The sequence below is a fragment of the Colossoma macropomum genome, unplaced genomic scaffold (genome assembly GCF_904425465.1).
Source record: "Colossoma macropomum unplaced genomic scaffold, Colossoma_macropomum, whole genome shotgun sequence".
NCBI classification, from domain to species: Eukaryota; Metazoa; Chordata; class Actinopteri; order Characiformes; family Serrasalmidae; genus Colossoma; species Colossoma macropomum.
Genome location: NW_023496043.1, coordinates 1,083,381 through 1,104,058, shown reverse-complemented (window position 1 = coordinate 1,104,058; position 20,678 = coordinate 1,083,381). Strand labels below are relative to the sequence as shown.

Below are 20,678 nucleotides of genomic sequence, written 5' to 3'. Positions count from 1 at the left end.
AAATGTAATCATGTATCTGTCCTTAAGTTTTGCTTTCCACTCCGTCACTTTTTTAGCCATATAAATAATGTTCTGTCGCATTAAATGTGTGACATGATGAAGAGCAAGGGGCATGACTCAAATCTTCAGAGAGAAGAGATGATCCCATCATTAGGGGATTACCACCACTTTAAAGCTGAGCCGATAAGTTTCTCTAGAACGAAGCATTTATCATTGAACCACTCAGTAAAATTGTTTATATCTCAACAACTGAATTATAGAATAATTTTCATTGCTCTTTATGCATCAAAACCTTAAATAAAAATGTCTGAGATTATGAAAATCATACTGGGTTAGGTGTCCAAACTCTTGACTGGTAGTGTTTTACGTTATCATTATCCAATGCTATCTGAACCCAAGACACTCTGTTAAACTAAAAGGGACCATCAGTCATTTTCTCTCTCACACGTGCGCCCACTGCACACACAACAAACACAAAGCAGTTACAGATACACTTCATATATACACACTGCTCAGAAATGCACACTCACTTTCTTCTGATGACCAGAACATCATTTCAATGACTAACGTGTGTCGTAGTGCCATTTCATGGAGATCATGGTACCATTTCAGTCATTGCGAAACACAGTCACGCTGTTAGAACACAGACAGTTTTGGCGTGTCACGGTTAAAAGGAGATGAAGCACTATTTTTCAAAGTACTAAAGGCTCATGGTGGGTTTTGAGCCAGGTTCTTAAGAAAATGTTATAGGGTGACACTTTTAAGGGAAATTCCACCGATTTTTATGCATAATTAAATGGAAAAGATGCAAACATTTCTGAATCATGAAGGGTTTTTTTTTGTGTCACATTGTCCAAACTCAGTGTAAAGGCAGTACAGTTCTGTCTCTGTGTTAAATAAATGACAATTATTAACAAATGCCATTCAGAGTGGTTTGATGTGAAATGCTTCGTTCTAGAGAAGGTTATAGAATCAGAACTGTTCACAATGGTGGCGATAGGACCCGGTCGATATATTTAATGCCACTAAAAGCTCCCTCACAGAAAGCTATTAGACGAAATTATTATGAATACGCTGTTTTACAATAGTTTCGAGTTTAGGGTTTGACCTAAAGTGTATTCTTTTAAACACAATCATGGTGGAGGGGTACATGCAGGGTGTTCTAAGGCAAAAAATTCCCCAAAGAAAACAAGGTGCCACTTTAGAGTAAGACTACTCTTATAAAGCATTTATGAATAGTTTAAGATTAGTTTGTTAATGGTTATTAGTTAAATGATAAACACTTAAAAATCTTTAATAAGCAGTTATAACACATTAATTAAATTAAAAGACCAAAGTGAGCTGTTACATCTGATGAATATGAATATGTGATGCAGCTGACAGGTTTAATGCTGACTGATGGAGAAGACAGTAAACAGGAAAAACAGTTTAGGTTCAACAGTATGAATGAACATAGGTTCATTATTAGGCAAACAGGTCACTGTTGCCCTTTATATATATATATATATATATATATATATATATATATATATATATATATATATATATCTTTTTCATATATATATATATATATATATATATATATATATATATATATATATATATATATCTTTTTCATATATATATATATATATATATATATATAATATATATAACACATATATATATATAAAATGAAAAAAGGATATATATATATTTATATATGAAAAAAAAAAATATATATATATATATGTGTGTGTGTTGTAACTGCTTATTAATGATTTTAAGGTCCATTAATAAACTCATTTATAACCATTCATGAATGCTTTAAAAGGGTAGTCTTTTTTTAGTGGTAACAAAAACATTTTTCAGATTTATGACAATTTGACCATCGACATTGCGTATACAATTCTTCTGGAGGTTGTGGAGGTCATTTTAGATAGTAAATAAAATGGCTACATTTGCATTTTAGTTATTGTGACCCCTGGTTCCCATCACCACCACTGGTCTCTAGGTTTGTACACAATGAACAATTTCACATCTGGATGGCTTTGTTTCCATCTCAACAATTGAATTATGCAGAAATAAGTGGAATTCCCTTCTACCACTTCAGACTTAATGAAATGTTGAGGCTTACAGCTTTTGCCTTGAGCTACATGCGTTATGTTAGTTTCACAAACCTCCAGTCAAAGCCTTCACTAAACAGGCTCTTCAGGGGACAACGTCTGTTCAAACGTCCAAAATAAGAGAGTATTTCACAAAACAAGAGTTCTCAGTTAAACAGATTTAAACCTTAAAAGTCAGTTATCACTGTCAATAACAAAAACTTTTTACATTAATTCGCACTTATAGCTCATTGTAATAACCACTCTAGCTTTGGAAGCCTATTGAAAGTGCAGAGTCTAAACTTTCAATCCATACCGTATTTGTGTTTATAAGTAGAAGAGGTGATTTAAATTTGAAGAAATTGCAGTATATTCAATTTACAGTCAGTATAGAATGTAAAATGAATGTAAATGTAATTCACTGTGACTCACTAGATAATTATTTATGTACTTTCAAGTATATATATATATATATATATTATACTTGAAAGTACATAATTATCTAGTGAGTCACAGTGATTTAGTACTTTCAATATATATATATATATATATATATAATATATATATATATATATTATATATAATATTAAAAATATGTATCTAGTGTATATCATCGCTGCCAAAACCCCCCAAAAAACATACATCTCTATTTTTTCTAATATTTAAACACAGCAGCTGCCCCTTACACTGTGTAAAATTTCATGATGAATGGAACAACAGAAGTGTTCCAAATGATTTGGAATAAAATTTCTTCACATAAACTTACATTAAATGTAAAGAATACTTTTGCCTTCCCTTGTAAAGTTACTAGTGTGGAGTTACCTTTTTCTCCAAGACAGCAATAATATGTATTTGCATGTATTTAAATAACACAGCAACACAAAAATAGCTCTTAGTTTCTACAGGTTGAACCAAAAGTCAAGCTTGTCCAACAGAAGAAGAGCTAAGGGTCATTCCTACTGGACTATCCTCACTTTTGCCAAGTTATCTGTCTTACTGAGAAATCCTGCTTTGTGAAATACTCCCCACAAACAAACACAGGGTATGACAAACTAATGTCTCCCTTTTAAGACTTCAGTCACATTGCTTTGCACTTGTCATGAGGCAGACGCCAGTACATGGGCTTACAGAGAAGGAGTGTACTGCAGTACTGGCAGAAACCAGGAGCAGATGAGGCCAGAGAAAGCCCTGAGATAACCATGTGTGACCCTCCGCCGTCAACTTGGCACCATTCTTGGCTGAAGTCACACAGAGAAAGCATGGAAGCACGCTGGAAACAGCAGCTTTAGCAACTCCAGCAGCTCCGCATTGTCCAATTAGACTGAGAGGAAGTGACATCATAGGCTCCTTAGAGTTACAAACCAGTCCAGTCCTTCTGTTCATCCCTTCTTCCACCCTAAACTTCCCCACACAACTGTGGTCATGGCACCGCCGCCTCACGTGTCTGTACGTGTTTTTCTGTACGAGTTTTTGTACGTGTTTTCTAGTCGATGTAGCTCCGCTCCCTTCCTCCCTCTATTCCCTCAAGCAACGGCCTCAGTGCTGAAGCAGAAAGTTAGTGGCCATGTTGATGTCGTTGTTAGACGCTCTCAGAGCTTCCTGGGCGTCCACCCTGGAGAAACCCATCTCCATCAGTCTAGCCACCTGGGCAAAAATAGATTGACAGGGATTAGACATCAAAACGGCCAATCAGGACAGTTTTTCACTTAATTAAACAAAAAAAGGGACAATAGTACAAAATTCAGGCTTTAAGATTTGGTTGCTACTGCTGTCTTCAGCTATGTGACATACTTTTGTCCAACTTGTTTTGACAACAGTAGGGCTGCACGATCATAATCATATTTTTGTATCGTCACATATGACTTTCCGCAATGAACACAGCAGACTGTGATAATGGAACAGATCACACTATATTACATGGGCACTGCATGAGAGTACTGTAATAATCTACTATTAGATGTGTGAAGAAATAATGACTATTGTCACAACCAACTTGCATCAGCATAAGCAACTTTTCAAGGAATTAAAAATATATTTCAATGTTTTTGTACACTGTAAAAAATGAGAGGTCTGCTCCACTTATAATGATATAGTAACTGATTACATGGCTTTTCTTGAGTTGACTCAGCTTGAGGACACCCAACTCAAACTTCTTAGATGAGTCAAAAATTTTCCCAGCTACTGTTTCTATGTCTGCATCTCAGTTAGATAAACAAAACTCAATTTCTCCTCTAGCTGGCGCTCCTTCTACCACACAGTCCCCTCTGGCATATTTTCCCGATGACCTCCCGGATATGGACAGCTATGGCATTGGTGGGATTCAAACTCATGATCTCCTGGTGTTGGGATGAATTATTAGACATTTGTAGACAAAAAATCTGAGTTGCTTTGTGTGTTCCTGAGTGGTGCAGCGGGCTAAGCAGTCAGCCCAACAGGAGGTTGTGAGTTTGAGCCCCAGCGATGCCATAGCTCCATAAGTGCGTACCCAACTGGAAAAATGTCTAGCAGGATTGTGTGATAGAAAGAGCCCTGGCTAGTGGGGATGTTGAGTATAAAAAAACAAGTTCATTTTAATTGAGATGCAGAACTAAAAAATTAAGGGAACTTTTGACTCAATCAAGAAGTTTGAGTTGTGTGAACTCTTGTGTCAACTCAAGGAAAGCCATGTAATCAGTTGCTATATCATTCTGAGTTAAGCTGACCTCTGTTTTTTAAAAGTGTAGGCCTACATAGACAAAACTGATCGGAAAATGCTGACTCTAACAGTTTTGCAGATGTTAAATCCGCCACACAGATTCATGACAATGTAGTTTACTTTTGAGGCTTAGAATATCCCCTTGCGAATGTTTAAGAAGCATGGATTTTATACAGTTCTAACTAGGGATATACAGATATGGGAACTTTGGACTAATGCCAATATCTGCTGTTTTCATTTACGTACATGCAAATGAAAAACACGATGCCAATACATAAACATTTATAAAATGTTAAAAGTTAGACTAGATCCACCTGGATTAATGCTGCCAAGAAATATAACATTTATTTCAGTAGGACAACAAATGCAGTAAAATGAATAAAATGCAGATATTTCAACACAGTCGCCCAGTGTTTAAAACACTGATCAAATCTAAACATCTGTTCAATGCTGACATGAATGCTGAATATAGCTATAAACTGATCAGGCATAACATTATGACCTTGTTTCTACGCTCATTGTCCATTTTATCAGCTCCACTTACTATATAGGTGCACTTTGTAGTTCTACAATTACAGACTGTAGTCCATCTGTTTCTCTGCATACTTTGTTAGCCCACTTTTACCCTGTTCCTCAGTGGTCAGGACCCCCATGGACCCTCACAGAGCAGGTATTATTTGGGTGGTGGATCATTCTCAGCACTGCAGTGACACTGATGCGGTGGTGGTTTGTTAGTGTGTGTTGTGCTGGTCTGAGTGGATCAGACACAGCAGTGCTGCTGGAGTTTTTAAACACCTCTGTCACTGCTGGACTGAGAATAGTCTACCAACCAAAAATATCCAGCCAGCAGTGTCCTGTGGGCAGCGTCCTGTGACCACTGACGAAGGACTAGAGGATGACCAACACAAACTGTGCAGCAGCAGATGAGCTATCGTCTCTGACTTTACATCTACAAGGTGGACTGACAAAGTAGGAGTGTCTAATAGAGTGGACAGTGAGTGGACACAGTGTTTAAAAACTCCAGCAGCACTGCTGCGTCTGATTCACTCGTACCAGCACAACACACACTAACACACCACCACCACGTCAGTGTTACTGCAGTGCTGAGAATGATCCACCACCCAAATAGTACCTGCTCTGTGAGGGTCCATGGGGGTCCTGACAACTGAAGAACAGGGTAAAAGGGGGCTAACAAAGTATGCAGAGAAACAGATGGACTACAGTCTGTAACTGTAGAACTACAAAGTGCACCTATATAGTAAGTGGAGCTGATAAAATGGACAATGAGTGTAGAAACAAGGAGGTGGTCATAATGTTTTATATATATATATATATATATATATATATATATATATATATATATATATATATACTATATATATATATAAAAAACACACACACACACACACACACACATATATATAGCCAATCCACAGTCACTTGTTTATCATCTAGATGGTCTGGGACTTCATATCTAACCACAATGTTTATGTTAAAAATAAAGCCCCAGACCATCCAGATGATAAACAAGTGACTGTGGAACGGCCCTAGACAAAGAGCGGTCGTGTAAACAAACAGTAGACTCTAAAAAGGTTGATGAGGCTATAATATAGAATATGTCGCTGTTGTCGGAACAAAACCTTGCATCTCCATTTTTTTCAATTTTTCAGTTTTTGAAATGATTTGAAAATGCCTGTCGCTCTTCACACTGCATATACATTTTATGATGAATGGACCATAAGAAATGACCCACAATTGGAAAAAAGTGAAAAAAGTCTTGTTCTATTCTTCTGCATTAAAAGTAAAGTATGTTTACAAGGAGATACGAGGTTTTGTTCCGACAGCAGCGATATATTCGAATATAGCAGACTTCTTGAGACCAATGTTCCAAGTCTAAGTAACATACGCAGTCCTGTGCAAAAGTTTGAACACCCCCAGTCAAATGACATCTTTGTAGATTTTATGAGTGAAAATAAGTGACACAACCTCAACAGAGAACACACCTAAATATGCCAATTTGGCATTCTGCACATTTTAGTGCCAATTTCTATTTATTTGCTGCGTAAAAAAATAAAAATATGGCATAAAATATGCCATAACTTTTGTACAGGCCACATTTTTGTTCAGTATGGTGCATAATTTGTTATGCAATGAACGTGCAGAAGTGGGCTCTCTGTAGAGGATTAACATTTTTTTCACTCAGAAAATCAACAAAACGTCATTTGACAAGAGGCGCCCAAACTTTTTCACGCGACCATATCTAAAGCTAACATGGCATTCACCTAGCTTAAAATAAAATGGACTAAATGGCTTTTTCACCGCTTCAGGTCGATATTTTAATAACAAGGCGTTGAAGTGGTTACTTATTACTGCAGCGCAACTGTGTGCGACTGGTCCCTCACCTGTTCCTCAGCCACTGGAGTGTCAGGTGGGTGTGGCTGAGCGGGCTGTTGCAGGTGTGGCTGCACATGGGGCCGGTTTTGACCTCTGTGTCTCAGACCAGGAAAAAATCTGTTCCAGTTCAGCAGGCCTCCCTCCTGTGAAGAGGTGAAACAAATGAAAAACAATGTTTACAACGTGAAACACATCTGTACGCCTTGCCACAATTTATTTGATCACCCCGTTGCAGAAAAAAGTATGTAGCAAACATGCCCTTTTCCTTCCTCTTTTAGGAGAAAGACGAAGTATCAAAAGATACACAGTGTCACAAAAGTCATGCGGTCATCCTAAATGCCCTAAAAGTAAACAACCAGGGAAAAACTTTTAGTCTAACAGTATTTATATAGGACCTGTCTTTATTATTCATTTGGATTTAAAATAGAAAAACTGGTTCTAGATCAGCACTCTGTCTCACAGGCACTAGGGACAGAACTGTACTAGCTTTACACTGAGTTTGGGCCATGTGGCACAAAAAACCCCGTCATCATTCTTATTACATTCTCACAACATGAGATGTATATATTCCATATATGTACATATTTAGTTTTGCCTGAGATTTGCAAACACACTAAACACCAAAACAACGGTGCCGCTATGAAAATCCCTATGTAGTGCACATGTGAGCCATGAAACTATAGCTTCTACACGCAAACAGAGCACTACATGTCCTGTGAGGATCTGTGCACACATGGCTTAATTCCAATTAGCTCATGGTTAGACATACAGTGGGGCCCAAATGAGAACACTAGTGCAGGGGTTCTCAACCTTTTCCACCTCAAGGTTGAACATTAGCTTGTTTTATACCTGAAATCAGGCAGAACGATGGCAAATTAATCTAAATTTTTCACTCAAGAGTCGACAACTGACACCTCGGGGCAGTGTATTTTGTTTCTGGAGACAAGGGGCAAAAAGTCTATGAAGCTCCACTGTTGCATAACTTGTACTGATATTGTTCACTGTTTGAGAACATTTTATATTTTTCTTATTATTAAGTCAATTTCTTCACTGAAAGTACCATCACTGGCCCTCTGTGGACCACTGGCTCCTCCTCAGTACTGGCCTGAGGACCAACAAAAGGTGGTTCGTGGCCCACTTGTGGTTCGTGGCCCAGTGGTTGAGAAACCCTGCACTCGCTTCTATTTTACATTCATTTAAAATGTATATATAATTGTTATTTAAAAACCTTCATAACAAATGACATTTTCACCACTAGAGTCTGAGTGAAACTAGAATCTTTGAAATTCAGAACGTCTTAGTATTTAGTCTGTCTTCCATGCTGCATTGGAGTTGGCATGAAGTCCACAAGTTTGTACAAAAGCTTCTGATAGTAGATCAAATCCAGCAGAGGCCACTTTTATTGTTCTCTGACACATGGCGTTCTTCCATAAGGTGTTCCTTTAGTCCTGGTACATATGATGCACTCAGACAGACACACTGTATTCATTCATTCATTCATTCATTAATTATCATTACATTAATGATAACATATTGTCATGTTGCCCACCCCTAACTGGCACATGTATTAAAAAGTGATCATAGGTGTAAATCTTGAAAGAAGTGTACTTAAAAAAAAACAAAAAAAAACAAAAAAAAACAGAAAAGCATATGAGAGTTTATACTGCCTGCTGAAGACAGTCTGTTCTTTAAACAGGAACAGCCACAACGGTTACAAAACCTCATAGCAGAACATTTTCTGCAGGATAAATAGCAAAAAGCCATGTAAACTGTGACTTTCCAATCCGATCCGAGTCACATTTGTACATGGTTTCAAATCTGATTCAAATTAGAATCAGTCGGACTGAATTTCATGCTTTTTATGAACCATTGTTCACACTTATTGATGTCAGAATGTGTGATCATACTTCCTCCTGCCCCACCTTTGTCAGTGTAAGCCTGCACCATTATTACGACAACCAATGCAACTACAGCCTGACCGCACACACACAAGATTTGGTCAACTGTGACTTGCAATGTGGACACCCAGTCAAAAATCTAGGACACACAGCTGACTTGCCCTACTGTATGAACAAAGCCTAATACACTTGCTCCCGTTCAAGGACGGTCTGATGAATAGTTAATGAGCTGAATCCGGCTGAGGTTGAGGTTGAGGCTCTGTATTACATCATAGAAAAGTAAAATTTTCTGATACAAAATGTTCCATTGAAATGTCATATGACAGAGGCTTATCAGATCAAAATTAATCTGCATATATATCAGCGTCCACGGTGGAGTCTTTGCGTGTACATGTAGGCAGGAAACTAACCTCTTCCTCTCGTTTGAAAGCACAAATAAAAGGATGTGGAAAAAAAAAGAAAGAAAAGCAAAAGTCTTACTAGAGATTGTCTCACGACTGCTTAGAATTACTTAATGCCATAAAGGTGACGATTCACAGTTTACGTAATTTCTATAACCATATTCTTTACAACAAAAGTATAATACAGTATTGTGCAAAAGTGTTAGGTAGCCAGGAAAACGCAATCGTCTAACTAGTAAAAAAAAACTCTATAGTAATGTTATAATAAATACAAATAAACATAAATGCAGTGAAACTAGCAAGACTGCTTTGCTCTAATGAAGTTAATAATCTGATTTTTTTTTTATTTCATAAGCAGCAAACATGATTTCATCAAATATATTTAAGTGAATATAAAACATTTACCTTATTTATTAATATATATATATATATATATATATATATATATATATATATTTAATTTAATATCAAAAAGTATAGGGACCAGGCATAGTACCAGTTGCTCATTTTCAGGAAATATTTCTGAGGAGAATAAGATAACCCACTTTCATTAGGAAGAGGATAAAGAAAAATAAAAAAAAACTAAGCTTTAAAAAAATTATGATTAAAAATCTACAGAGACAAGGGGACTCCTAACAGTAGGGTAAGGCCTGGTAGACCACCAACACCGTTCACATCAGGTAAACAGCACTTAAAGCTTTCATCTTTGAGAGAGAGGAGAAAATCAATTTCCCCTCTTGCTTCAGATCTAAAAAAAAATTTCAGAGGTGTTTCTGTCCATCCCTCCACTGTGAGAAGACAGCTTAACACTATGAGTCTGAAAAGATGTGTAGCTGTCAAGAAGCCCTCACTGAGAAAAAGGAACAGGATGCAAAATCAATCAAAGAAGCTGCTGATATTCTCAGAACAATGGACTGACCACCCCAGAGACCAGACATCAAGTCTCCTGAAAAGACTTGAAGCTGTAATGAAGACAAAGTGTGGACACTCTAAATACTGAAATACACTATATGGACAAACGTATTGGGACAGCTACACATTACACCCACAGGAGCTTTTATGTCATCCCATTCTAAATCCATAGGCATTAATATGGAGTTGGTCCTCCCTTTGTAGCTATAACAGCTTCCACTCTTCTGGGAAGCTTTCTACAAGATTTTGCAGTGTGTCCGTGGGAATTTCTGCCCGTTCATCCAGAATCCCTGTTCTGGCTCATCCCAAAGTTGTTTGATGGGGTTGAGGTCAGGGCTCTGTGAGGGCCAGTCAAGTTCTTCCACACTAAACTCACCCAGCCAGGCCTTTATGGTCCTTGCTTTATGCACTGGGGCTCAATCATGCTGGAACAGAAAAGGGCCTTCCCCAAACTGTTCACACTATGTTGGAAGCATAGAATTGTCTAAAAGGTCTTGTTCTGCTGAAGCGTTTAGATTTCCCTTCACTGGAACTAAGGAGCTTGGGCCAACCTCTGAATAACAACCCATAGCATCATCCCCCCTCCACCAAACTTTACAGCTGGCACAATGCGGTCAGGCAGGTAACGTTCTCCTGGCATTCACCAAACCCAGACCCGTCTATCAGACTGCCAGATAGAGAAGAGTCGTCACTCCACAGAATATGTTTCTACTGCTCCAGAGTCCAGTGGAGGCGTGGGTTACACTACTCCGCCCCCACGCTCGGCATTGTGCATTTTCATCTTAGGCTTGTGTGTAGCTGCTCGGCCATAAAAACCCATTTCGTGAAGCTCCTAACGTGCAGTTTTTTGCTGATGTTGTTTCTAGAGACTTTCTGGCCCAAGAGGAAAATTTCAAAGGAGAACATTCTGGCTGTAGCAATGTTGTTGGAGAAACCAGTATCTCAATTCATCAAATACACACACTACGTGCAGATGTGCCATGTTAGTCAGAGTCTAGTCTGAGAAAGTGAACTACATGCTCACTTGTGGGCAAGCTGGCATTTCCCTTTGTGGTTACAAATCTGCTCACAGATAAAAAGGTGCAAAATAGCAAGGACAGACAGAAACATAAAAGCGGCCAATGAGACTAATGTAGAGTTGCGCTGCATGTAAACCGAGACTTTCCCAATTAGGCTACAAATACATGCAAAGCAACACTGTCAGCTCAGTGCAAACATAAATGTTGGTAATTCATTTAATCACAGAAATATCACTGCATGGGCCCTCAAGTGCCTATATCCTACACCCTTAGAATAGTGGGTTCTTCAACGGGTCTTCGGTAAAGGCAATGTTATACATTCACAACAATAACAGCTCAAACTCCATTTGAATGCATAAATTCTCCACATGATTAAATAGCTCTTCTCTACGATGGAAAACTTGTCAAGAACCTTTTAGGAAATAAAAAAATATTTTTGTGTACATTTTTTTTTGTATTTAATTGTTTTCCCAGTCCTCTTATGACGTGTGTGGGTTTATGTTCCAAACCACTTCAAAGTGGCAATTGTTCTACTCTCTCTTTAACCCTTAACTAAAGAGGCTGTTTTTGTTTCTGTGATATTATGATTCATATATGTACATGAGCTCTGTCTGAAAGGCTGTCCTGTATTGTGTCACTTTCTAAAAGCAGTCTGGGCTGAAAAAATCTGTTAAGTTCAGGCTGAAATCCTGAAAACCTTCTGTCGCTCTTTTACGAAGTGCAGATCCTTTGAAAGGCTTTAGTGATTCATCTGCTTACTGATAGTCAGAAACAGCACAACATTTAGTCATTTTCCCCACATCTTCTACTCTAATAACTCTTACTTACAGAGTGCTACACACGGCCTGCGGTAACAATGCATGCATAAGTTTAATGAACAGACGGGGCTAAACTGCTCTATGCATTATAGGTGTTTAAAAACAGATGAGTTGTCTTACAACTCTGGTTTTGCGAATCAAAAACAAATGTTCTTACTATCTTACTGTCATGCTCCAGGCTGCACTACTGAATGAGTTGAAACCTTTCCACCACCCAAGTGACCTTAGGCGGGCAGGGGTTAGTCCAGGTCTATAATAATCTCTGCACTGCCTAATAAGGTAAATTCTGCCTCTGATCAGAGGTCAGCAAAGGCCAACATAGTAAGAACTCTCATTCTTCATCTGTAAAACCAGGACTATAGGACAGCCCATTTGTGTTACTTCATTTCAAACTGTATACCACCAACCTCGCTGATCACAAAAACAGGGCCTTCCTGATCAAAGAGGCAGAACATAGACTATACTTTCCCAATGCTCCCAGTTTATATTTGCGACTGCTGTCCGCTCTGAGCACAGTGCGTGAAAAAGACGAAGCTGTCATGTTCAAAGGTTTTACTCGAGGCCCAAGACACAGCCTCACAAATATCATGTGTGGAAAAAGCAGCAAAAGCAGCGCCCACCATGTTGAAACACCTCTAGTAGAGTAGGCTTTTACACCCTCTGGGGAGGGTCTTTCCCTGCATTTTCTCACCAAAACACGAAAACAATTGGTCACAACTTGTGTGGCGCAAGGCACAGGTCCTTTCCACATAAACTCGGAGCATCCGGACTGGACAGTTTACATCAATAACCCAATATTTGGATTGGGACAGCATGAATCACACAATTGCCTCTGTAGGCTCAAACGGTGGAATGGACAGATCCCATCAAGGTATAAAATATCACTTAGATGGCCATAAACAGCGGGCACCCTTCAAGAACCGAGTAGCCAAGGGGTGACTTCCTGCAGAGCAATCTCTCATTACTAGGATGGCATGTGGAGATTGCAACCAAGTATACTTTTAAAGTAGATGCAGATAGCCCTCTGTCAAAAAGGCTCTGCAAGAAGCTTAAAATAACTATGCCACACTCTATCGGGTCCTCATTACACTCACTACACCAATGCTCAAATGTCTCCCATCTATCTGCGTACACTGATCTGGCTGTAGGAGCACTGGCGCACTCTATAGTCTCTACAACTGATAAAGGAGGACAGCCTTTAAGAAGACCCTCCTGTTCCGTTTGTCAAGCTACTTGAATCTCAGCGGGGCGAGGTGAAAAATCTCCCCTGCTGCTTGTGACAGAAGTCTGCATGAAGTGGCAGAACCCATTGTGCCATGACTATCAAAGACATTAGGTCTGGAAACCATGCCTGAGAGGCTATCAGGGTTCATTTTAACCTGTGCTCTGCCCAGAACCTGCTGAATTAGTGGAACTGGAGGGAATACATATAAGAATGTCCTGGGCCACAGATGGGTCCAAGACATCGTGAGCCAATGGGAAGTTGCGCACACGACCGGCAAACCCAGCCCCAAATCTCCTCTATAACTTGTGGGTGAATGCACCACTCCATTGTCTGCAAACCACCCCTTGAAATTAGATCTGCCCCTCAACTCTGCTGACTTGGCATGAGAGAAGTGTGTAAATGTCTGTGCGCCCAGAGGTGAATCCGTAGTGTCACTTGGATGCATGGTTAATGAGCGAAGGGGTTTATTAGATATTTATTTATGTATTTATCTATGAGGTTAGTTGGTAAGCAACTGTTTTAAAGGTAAAACAGCTAACGCTGCAAAAAATGGTATCTTGGCAAGTAAAATTATCTTAAATCTAGTTAAGATATCTAATATTTTTCTCTCATTTTGAGATTGTTGCAAACTTATTTTAAGGCTATTTCACTTATTTTAGGCATTTTTACTTGCTTTACGTAATTTTGTCGAGTTTATTTTGCTCACCATATTGGCAGATAATTTTGCTAGTTTCAAGCATGTTTCTAAAAAAAAGAGTAAATTTATCTGTTAATACATTGAGAAAACTTCACATAATAAAAAATTACTTAAAACAAGTAAAAATGTCTAGTTAGATAATTTTATAATAAGCTTACAACAATTTCAAACTTAAAAACATTACATCAACCTCTTCAACTCCTTGAGACCACCGGTGGTTCCAAAACGCACTTCGTCATATTCTTCATAACTTTCATATTTCATAAGCTACATTCAAAAGGTGGGTGTCATATGGGAGCTGTAACTGTCTTCTTTCCAGTCAAATAGATGGGTAATGTAATTTTAAACTCTTATAATAGAAGAAGCTGAACTTTAAACCCTTATAATAAAAGAAGACTACTGAAAGTTGACCCATTTTTCCACAAATCTGGGCTATAAACTATAAACGGATGGCGTCTCTTCAGTGATCTGCTCTGTAAAAATGATTTTTTTAAGATTTTTGGCCTTCAGCAGTACATTTTAAGCATATAGCGATATGTGTATGATCATAAAACACGTTCTGTTAATTTGAGGGGAGCTTTTACCCCAAAAAAATAAATAAATAAATAAAATAAAAATTTACATTTATTTCATGCAGTTACTGAATAATTTGCCTTACAATTTGGTCATTTAAATTCAAGTGGAAAAACCAAAATATACCCTGGAGAATACCTTTAAGTTAATTTACTCGTCAAGTTACCATTTTTGCTGTGTTGAATCCTCAACCTTGCTGTAGTTCAGAAAAGATTAGACTTAAACTTATTCTCTGTTGAACACAATCAATGTAATTAAAGAGAAAAAAAAAAAATGAAAGTATAATTACTGCCATTTTCACTCAAACTGCTCAACAAATGGTTGACTGGAAGTTGGAAAACTATTAGCAACCTGCTTTGGTGAGCTCACCTTGTCTTATGTCTTCACTTGCATCAGAAAAAAAAGAGGTGCTGCTCTCTCTCCCTCAGTGACTTCTGGAACTAACAGTGTGCGTTTTACAGGTTAGCTGCTGGGCTGATTGTGAACTTTGCTGGGTTATGATCACAAACACTGCCTGTTACTTTAACTATTAATAAAATGTTATTAGCTGCATGTAAATAAATCCTGCTTCTTCATCAGATTGTGCTTGTTATGAATGACTGCTTACTAGTTAATCACTTGTTGTTGAGCTAGTTTACTGCAACATATTTACAGTTGGGCACTTTGAGCTCACCTGTTCTCTGAAAGAAACTTCTGTCTGCTCGCCCTCTTTCAGCTTTATCTCTCACCCTGTTTGCTCCTTGCACTTCTGAAATCTGATTTTGGTTTTGTTTTCATTTTAGTTTCAGAGCTGGAGCCACAATCTGCTCCCTTAAGCTGCGTTATCTACCTGATGCATTTGCACACCGGAGGGTCAAACCACTTTTACTTCTGAGGGGAAGGAGCAAGAAGCAAGCAGATAAGCATATAAAGAAAACAACAGAAAATGTCAAAATTAGAAACCGAAATCAATTTATTTGCAAGGCTTTTGGAGGGCCCACCATCCAGGCAGGGCCCTGGTTAGTGAGGTGTTCCGTTACCTGCGGTCCAATGCCCTTTATCTGACTTTTTAGCTAAAGAGGCAGTAAGCCTGCATGCCTAAGCCGAGGCTTCTGTGAGGTAGCTGAGGCGGACAGATGCCAAGCTATAGATTCTAACAGGGATGCCACAGCCAGGTAACGAAACTCTGGTTCAGTATTGATGGTAGACCTTGCCTGAAAGGCTTGAGTGGGAAAATGTGTCTTAACTCTGTGCTGATGTCTGGACAGCAAGGCAGAGGTCTAGGAGGCAAGGGCTTGGTGATAGCCGGCCCCTGGAAAAGGGCAACCCTAACATAGACGCTGGAGGAGGTGGGGGTCTGGCCATGTCAGGTCCAGCTCTTCCACCATCCTTGTCAAAACTTCCCTAAGTTCCTTATTGTACAGGTCTTTATGTGTGGTGGTCTTGGGAGAGCACAGTGTACTGCATGGCTTGAGCTGGAGCTTTACATCCTGTCACAGAAGGTCAACTCTGTGGTGAAGGGTGACCAGCAAGAAGCTAAAACAGTGCATGTAGTAAAATAGGTCAGCTAAAGCGATTTCAGAGTGCTCAAAACCCAAACACTTTCGCGTGCAAGTCTTTAATTTTACCATGGCTGCAGAAGAGATGCTACCATGTTCACCCGCAACAGAGCTAGCAGGCTAGCATGAATGGTGGTGCTGTCCCAGCCCATTGATGCAAGATGAAATTAATAAAAATTGGAAATTTGTACGAACAGAATTCTCTCGTAGAATAAGGCTGTGCAGCAGTACGGCTGATAAGCAAGAACAACATTGTTAGGCAGCACAGGGATTATTATTGACCTTGAGGGGGGGAGGGGTTCTATGCCATTGGCATGGACCATTCCCTGACAGCCTAAGATCAAGACGTCATTTTAGTGGTAGAAAAGTTTGAACTTATTCAGTGGTGCTGCCTGGACAGACTACAGCTAACGGTGCCTTACACTCTGCACTGACTACAAATAACACTCATTTACTCATCATTACATATCCAAGGTCTGAAGGTGTCCATCGGCCAACATTGGGCATGGCCCAGGCAGTGCAGGACTCTGCAAAAGTTTTGGACACCTAAGCACATTATTTAAAACTCTTTATCTGGGCAGTAGTTGTGTTTGCGTTTGTAAAAATCACCAAGTATCATTAAAATAAACGTAAATGTAGATAAATTATGAAGACATTTTCTTTCCAGATTTCTCCCCAAGACCCCCAGCCATCAATCACTGAAACGTCACCTCTAGCCCACATGATTTAACATAACGAAGCACTAATTAACCAAAACAAGTAATGGATGACAACTACTAATACTGGGCTTCCACAAGGAGATGTTTGGAAATGAATAAACGAAAGCACTGACATACATAAAATCAATACTGATAGCATTAAATGTTATTTGTATTTATTCTAATATTAGTATTTGTCTATGCAAATAAATGCTTACTACCCAAATCAACAGATTTCTAAATCTTCTGCACAGTACTGTTTGTGCATGTATTCATGTGACAGCACAAGAATGATGAATTCAAACAGACTGTTTTTGCAGCCTCCATACATAGACTGTAAGGACTGGTGCATGAACAGCACATTGCTGAATGGTTGGTAGTTAGCAGGGAGCACATAGCATTATTCCAGTAACATCATGGCAACTAGATCCCAGTATCTCATTCATATCAAAAAATTCTGTATTCCTTTAACAAATTTGGTTGAAACCAGCAGCTGTATTTCATGCATTCGACATTACCTGTGGCTGCTGCTGCTGTGCATTCCTCCTGAACTGGGCCAACTGGGAGAGCAGCAGCTGTTGGTCCAGCATGTCCATGCGCTGTTGTCGCTGGATGTCCAGTGTGGCCCCCATGCCCACTGGAGCCTCGGCTTGTGGCTCCGTGCCCGAGAAAAGAGGCTCCAGAATGACAGAGCAGCAACGAGCTAGCCATCGGGGAACCTGGAGAAATCGCTGCACCGCTAATGCATTGTTATAGTAGAGCAGGCCGGAGATCTACAACACAACAACAAATGGTACCATGGAAACTTCATCAAAGAGCCAACAGTTCAGTAGCCATGGCAACATAAATAAACATAACAAAACTGAAAGCAGAGGGGCCAAAACTTTGACTATATAGCCAGTTGCCTGGTTTGTTTAGATACTTCATACGTCATAACTAAGCGTGGGACGGGTGACAGACTAAACAAGACTTCAGATGTGCAAAGCAGTTAATGGAGGGACTTTTTGTTGTTAGAAAGCTGCAGTTTTTTTTTACTTACCAATCCACTAAGAGCAACAACGCACATATAGGCGCTAGAGGTCAGCAACTAGGAGAGACATAAACAAAGATAAACTGATATAATGAAAGAGTAGTTTTTTTAAAAAAATTTTTTAAGTTTATTCTTTCATGGAGCAAAAAAATGACACAAATAAAACATACTTTTATATTATAATAATAAAATAATAATAAAAAGAATTTATAAAAGATACCGGAAAGCAGGCTTTTGTCCGAAACAAGTGAAATTTTGTATAAACAAAACTCAGCTACAGACTATTTGATGCAACAAGACTCTGTGTCACTCCAGACGGAATGAGCGGGGCTAAACAGCTGCAGGCTGAACAGGCAGTTATATGTAAATGTGTTCATGGCTGGGATGTCAAAACCATGATGAATTTAGAACAGGCTGTTTTTGCAGTCTAGTTTCCATAAACGGACTGTATAGAGTGGTGAGTTAACGGTACAGTTTTGGAGGGCTGAAAGTTAGTGAGGACATTTAATAATGCGCCTTCATATATGACTAATACAATTAAAAATTATTAATTTTAGCAGAGATGTGACTGCATACAAGCAGAGTAGCCTACTGAGGTGTGAGCACAGTGGAATACGTTTATATCTGATATCCTCAGAACTGAGAGTTTCACTTCAGCAGCAGACGCTAACCAGTCAAAATGATTTTGAAACTTTCACAAGTCAAACCAAGAGCTAACACTGATATGAGTCTATGGGGAACAACGTGTTACTACTGAATTTGACTGAGTGATGCTACGACAAAGAACATGTTCCAGTGGCGCCCCAATTTGGCTGATGGGTAAAGCGGCTATTAAGTTAGCTGCAAAAGTAACTATCAAATCACGTCTTGCTCACATGATATAAGTGAGCTTCTTTAAAACATTAATTTTATGTAGCTTTAAAAAGCAGGACTGCAACTAGCTGTGTCTTAAACTTTTTATTGAACATTAGCACTCCGGCTGGTCCCTTAGTGCTAGTTGATTCTGATAAGAGTGAGAGAGAGATGACAATACTGATTTAGTCTTAGTGACAAGATTAAAAAAAAACAAAAAAAAAACAAACAAAAACAAGCAAGTAACATCTTTTTAACAGAGAAGGCTCAAATCTCTGACTCTCACTCTCTCAGACTCTTTCTCTGTCTCTCTCTCTCTGTCTATTTCCTGAATCAGCAGAGCTGAAAGAAATGGTGGACAATTATTTTCATAATGCAATAATTTGCAAATGTTACTACTGACCACTACTTTTTTACCCCTGGGCGACTGATTTTGGCTTTTAGACAAGTAAAATGCAGATTTACACGTAAAAGCTTAATGTGAAGCCCTGCCTGAAAGTAGGCCACTGATTAGGAACGCACTTTTAAGTGCATGGCTAAGAACACTTTAATGATTCATCAGTGAACCACTGATCAACTTCATATAACGCTCTCTGAAGAGAACTTGCATGACTCCACACGAAAGACGACATACGAGTCTTCAGGCCAAAACAGCTGAAGCAGCAACTGGTTAAAAGCTGTCACCAGTACATAACTGCTGCTGCTTTGATGCTTTGACACATCCTAGCATACACTCTGATCTAGTCACGCTCATGCAGGATGTGTACAGGCGCAGAGCAAAGTGTAAAGGTGAAATCAACAACAATCAACGTGTTCTATCCTAAGCAAATGCAACACTCTGCTGTGTTGTTTTTCACAAGCAGTAGCCCCAGTCCCACTAGATGTTCACACTTCTCATCAGTGCTATAAACCAGATGTACATTAGCTAGACATCCATCAATGTTCAATGCTCTCAAAGCCACTTCAATACGGACTTTCAAGAATAGATCAAACCAAATATCTAAAAATGGAATAAGCATCATCTAAAGGGATATAAACCCCAGCACTGGGGTGTGGAGCAGTGGAGCAGTGATGAAGCTCCATCCAATACCTTCCGGCAATTGCAATTTGCAATTGCAATCCAACCTGCACGGCAGTGTTCTAACACCTAGTGTAACGCCTTACCTGAAGAGTAGACGCTGTTACTGCAGCAAACTCCCTATAAGTACTCTTGATTTTAGAATAAACACTAGATAAGCAGGTGTCCACAAACTTTGGACATAAATTATAATACATTTACGTGTGGTCACCAATGTGCTATGCATCTATGCATTTTTCAGTTTCTGACATCATTTGAAAATGCCTGTTTCCCTTTACATAGTGTGTTAATTTCATGATGGACTGAAAGAAATAGCTGTAAATTTCTTGGAAAAAAGTCTGGTTCCATAGACTTACATTAAAAGTAAAGTTTTCTTTTTCCTGTAAACTTCTCATTTTGGAGATACGAGGTTTAGTTCCGACAGCAGTGATATGAGAATCAATGTATTAACTGTAATACATTCCATAAGGTCATATTTTCAGGTCACCTGCAGGCCCACGATGTAGACGAGCGATTTGTTGGTGATTGAGATGTAGCCCAGCAGCTGAGTGACTTGAACACGAGGGATGGAACAGAAGAAAGGCACAAAGAGAGCAAAGACCGGACCCAGCCTGAGAGAGAGAGAGAGAGAGAGAGAGAGAGAGACCACAAAGTCACACCAGCTACAGTACAGTGCAAAAGTCGGCATGTTCATTGTTTTTCAGCGTGAGGACAAAATTAAAACCCTTTTAACAGAGAATTTACACAGAAGCCTCAACAACTTCAT

General features: G+C 39.1%; 1 protein-coding gene across 1 annotated transcript in view; it reads right to left on the bottom strand.

Moving 5' to 3' along the window:
- Nucleotides 1–2,690: 2,690 nt before the first annotated feature.
- ubac2 (UBA domain containing 2) overlaps nucleotides 2,691–20,678 on the bottom strand; it is a 43,492-nt gene continuing 25,504 nt past the window's right edge. Inside the window, exons 5-9 of the mRNA XM_036564892.1 lie at nucleotides 20,400–20,523; nucleotides 17,992–18,039; nucleotides 17,471–17,725; nucleotides 7,182–7,316; nucleotides 2,691–3,728 (exon numbers count right to left, since the gene is read on the bottom strand). Coding sequence (XP_036420785.1) covers nucleotides 3,621–3,728; nucleotides 7,182–7,316; nucleotides 17,471–17,725; nucleotides 17,992–18,039; nucleotides 20,400–20,523 — 670 coding nt within the window. The 3' untranslated portion in view covers nucleotides 2,691–3,620. The remainder of the gene's footprint in view (nucleotides 3,729–7,181; nucleotides 7,317–17,470; nucleotides 17,726–17,991; nucleotides 18,040–20,399; nucleotides 20,524–20,678) is intronic.